The following is a 3,094-nucleotide window of genomic DNA, read 5'->3' as shown; positions in this document are numbered from 1 at the left end:
CACACACACACACACACACACACACACACACACACACACACACACAACCCCCACCCCTTCAGGAGATGTCAGTTTTAGTCACTGCAACAAAGGTATTAGTGGTAATAACAATGCACCTCATCTGACATTGTAGCCAAGAGAAAGTTTCACATAGCCAAACACTGCAGATAAAGTAGAACTACAGTTGCATAATACCTCACAGCTTTTAAACTTAATATTTAAGCAATGGATAGAAAGAAAGAGGCACAGTCCAAGGTATGGAGATTAGAAGCTCTGGCAGCTGAAGAACACAAACAAGTTGGAGAAACTGATGTCTTTGCAACAAGCCTTATTAAAAGGACCACTGACATACCAAAATAACCAAGATAGTCCAAAAGGGGGAAATGTTGTTCAACTGATCAAAGCTAAACAAACAATTTCATTTTCAATTCTGAAAAGTCCATTGACTGCATGAAGTAATACATTCTGGTAATGAATCATGTTCAGTGAGGGATATAAACATCTGGAACCATTAGATAAGAAAGAGACACCAGATTACATAGTTTTAATCCACTGGAATGCATTGTCACTGGTAGATCATCTTCATCAATAGTAGCTTCCAAAAAACGTAAAGATTGGACAAATAACAGTTTCTTTCCTCTCGGAGTGCAGCACCATTCTGAACTGCATAAGATCACAGACCATTTGACAGCGTCAGTGAGAACATGCTAGTTCGTTGGATCCATTTGCTTTAGTCTGCCCTGAGCTTCGTGAGCTTAAAATAGTGATGTGCATTTCCATCACTACAAACAACATCCAGTAACAAAACCAGCAAAAAATAAAAGTGAATATCTGCTTGGCATTACTTCAGAAGAGACCATTTTATGTCACTTTTCAAGAGTGAAGCCTCACTCAAAAGATCAAAAAAATTATTCTGCCTATTCCTATTTACAACTTGCTAGGTGTAAGCTCTCATAATTATAAGGCATATCACATTTGTAAATATACATGACTAATCAATTTAATATGAAGCTCTCTTTCCATGTTGTTTTTGTTAATAAGAGTCACTAGGATGAGGGATTGGAGCTCTGTAGCATCAACTCAAGGTAAATACTTGAGGGAGAGGAGAATACTGAAGATTATACAGATGTGGTTAGCTGAAACAGCGAGTATAGGAGTAACATTATTGAATATTCAGACTTAACCCTATATTTGCGAAATATTTAAAGTTGGAGACAAACTTGCTGGAGTCAGCAAACTATAGAAAGAACTTAAACAAAAATAAAAATGCATCTAAATGGTTCACACCAACATTTTTCTGGGATCTAGGAATTACTGTGCTCTATTATGATAAAGCAATCAATTCTATTTAAAATATAATGTTCCCTACCTCTGACCTAGGAGGCCCAGGTTCACATCCCACTTGCTCCAGAGAGCTGTAATAAGATCTCTGAATAGGTTAATTAGAAAATATCTGAAGGCCAGGGTACAAGCTGCAGAAGTACTGAACTAATTAGGTCACTGACCTATTTTTCCCAATCAACTTATTCAGAGCTATTATTATACACCTCTGGAGCAGGTGGGATTTGAACCAGTCAGTGCAGATGCAATGGACTGAATGGCCTCTTCCTGCACTGTAAGGATACTATGATACTAGGTCAGGAATGTTTAAACCAAAAAAGGACACGGCCGCATGCCAGGGATCCAGGGATGGAGGAGCAATAGTATTGTTGTACTGTGTCGAAAGGCTGACTTCTACACTGGAAACATGACAACTTTGTAATAAATTCCTGTAAATCTATCAGTGTTAAGATAGGAAACAAGATGGAGTGTGGAGGAGGTGAGTCTAAAGCTTTTTTTCCCCTCCACATCTCAGAGACAAGGTTTTAACATCCCCTTGTGTGGCTTGGTGTTAATTTTTTTTTGGGGCTGATTATTTGCTTGTGGAGCACCTTGGGCTATTCTACAACATTGAAAAGGTGCCACATAAAATGCAAGTTTATTTTTGTCAGTAGACTTGTGGCAACTCAGCAGTGTTCAACCTATTTGCAGGGGATTAGGGAGAGGTGGAGGTGGAGGTGTGGGGAGGTCAGTCAGTGATCATAACAGCATTCACCATTGCTACTTTTCCAAAACTAACCCCAACACTAACCATTGGGCATGCACTGTTTACTGTGGGAATTCAGAAGTTGCAGGGCCACTCAGCCTTCTGACACAGGTTGCGCTATGGACAACCAAATCCCACCCTACCACCCCTTTAAATTTTCAATCTCAAAAGAAACAAAGAACATTTACAAAACAGTCTGATTATTTTCAGAAATAAACTACTTAGTGCCAACTTAATCTACGCTGCAGCCACAGTCAGCCCCGTGTGATCGATTCCTGAAGAGCACTGACAGGTTTGTCCCAATTAGCCAAAGGTTGTATTCGGTGAACCAACTCCCATCCAGACTGATTTCATTGAAGACTGAGGGCTGGCACAACGGAGGTACTCATCCAAGGTGAGGCAGATTCAAATTCATTTCAGAGGTTAAACAAAGCTACACAGCCAATTCACAAACTAGTGGCTTGCTGACATCTTTTCTACAAACGTAACTCACTCATTTTTCATGATCTGCTGTAAGAGACGACAAAAAAAAAAAAAAAAAAAAAATATTCTAAGTATAACCCCTGACCCGCCTTTGTAAAGCGAGATCTCCACTTAATTTTTCCATGCGACACATGGCAGTGTTTCATCCACCTCTGGCCATAGCATCTCCACTTCACAACAACAGTAGGGCATTTATCAATAGTCAACAATCAGAAAATAATTAGGGGAAAATTTACATTATTCAAATATGTATATCAAAACAGAATGCAGTTCTTTCCACTTGAGGGACTGTCTCTTCCTCCACTTTGGAGCCTGATGGAAATCCAGGGATTCGGACCAGATGTAGGCCTCACACCATTTCAAGGACAGTCGCCACTTCCCGGAATTGCTTCGAAAAATTCTGCAAAAAGCCAAAAATAAAGTTATTTGGAGGACAATACCAGGCAGGGATAGGTAGAGGAGATAGTAGGAACTGCAGATGCTGGAGAATCTGAGACAACAAGGCATAGAGCTGGATGAACACAG

At 39.9% G+C, this 3,094-nt stretch overlaps 1 protein-coding gene across 1 annotated transcript in view; it reads right to left on the bottom strand.

The window, feature by feature from the left end:
* Positions 1 to 6: 6 nt before the first annotated feature.
* Positions 7 to 3,094, bottom strand: part of commd6 (COMM domain containing 6) — a 9,300-nt gene continuing 6,212 nt past the window's right edge. Inside the window, exon 4 of the mRNA XM_048598404.1 lies at positions 7 to 2,969. Within this exon, the coding sequence (XP_048454361.1) occupies positions 2,919 to 2,969 (51 nt within the window). The 3' untranslated portion in view covers positions 7 to 2,918. The remainder of the gene's footprint in view (positions 2,970 to 3,094) is intronic.

Source organism: Rhincodon typus, chromosome 6 (assembly GCF_021869965.1).
Source record: "Rhincodon typus isolate 14 chromosome 6, sRhiTyp1.1, whole genome shotgun sequence".
Classification (NCBI taxonomy): domain Eukaryota; kingdom Metazoa; phylum Chordata; class Chondrichthyes; order Orectolobiformes; family Rhincodontidae; genus Rhincodon; species Rhincodon typus.
This window is presented reverse-complemented; position numbering and strand designations above follow the sequence as displayed.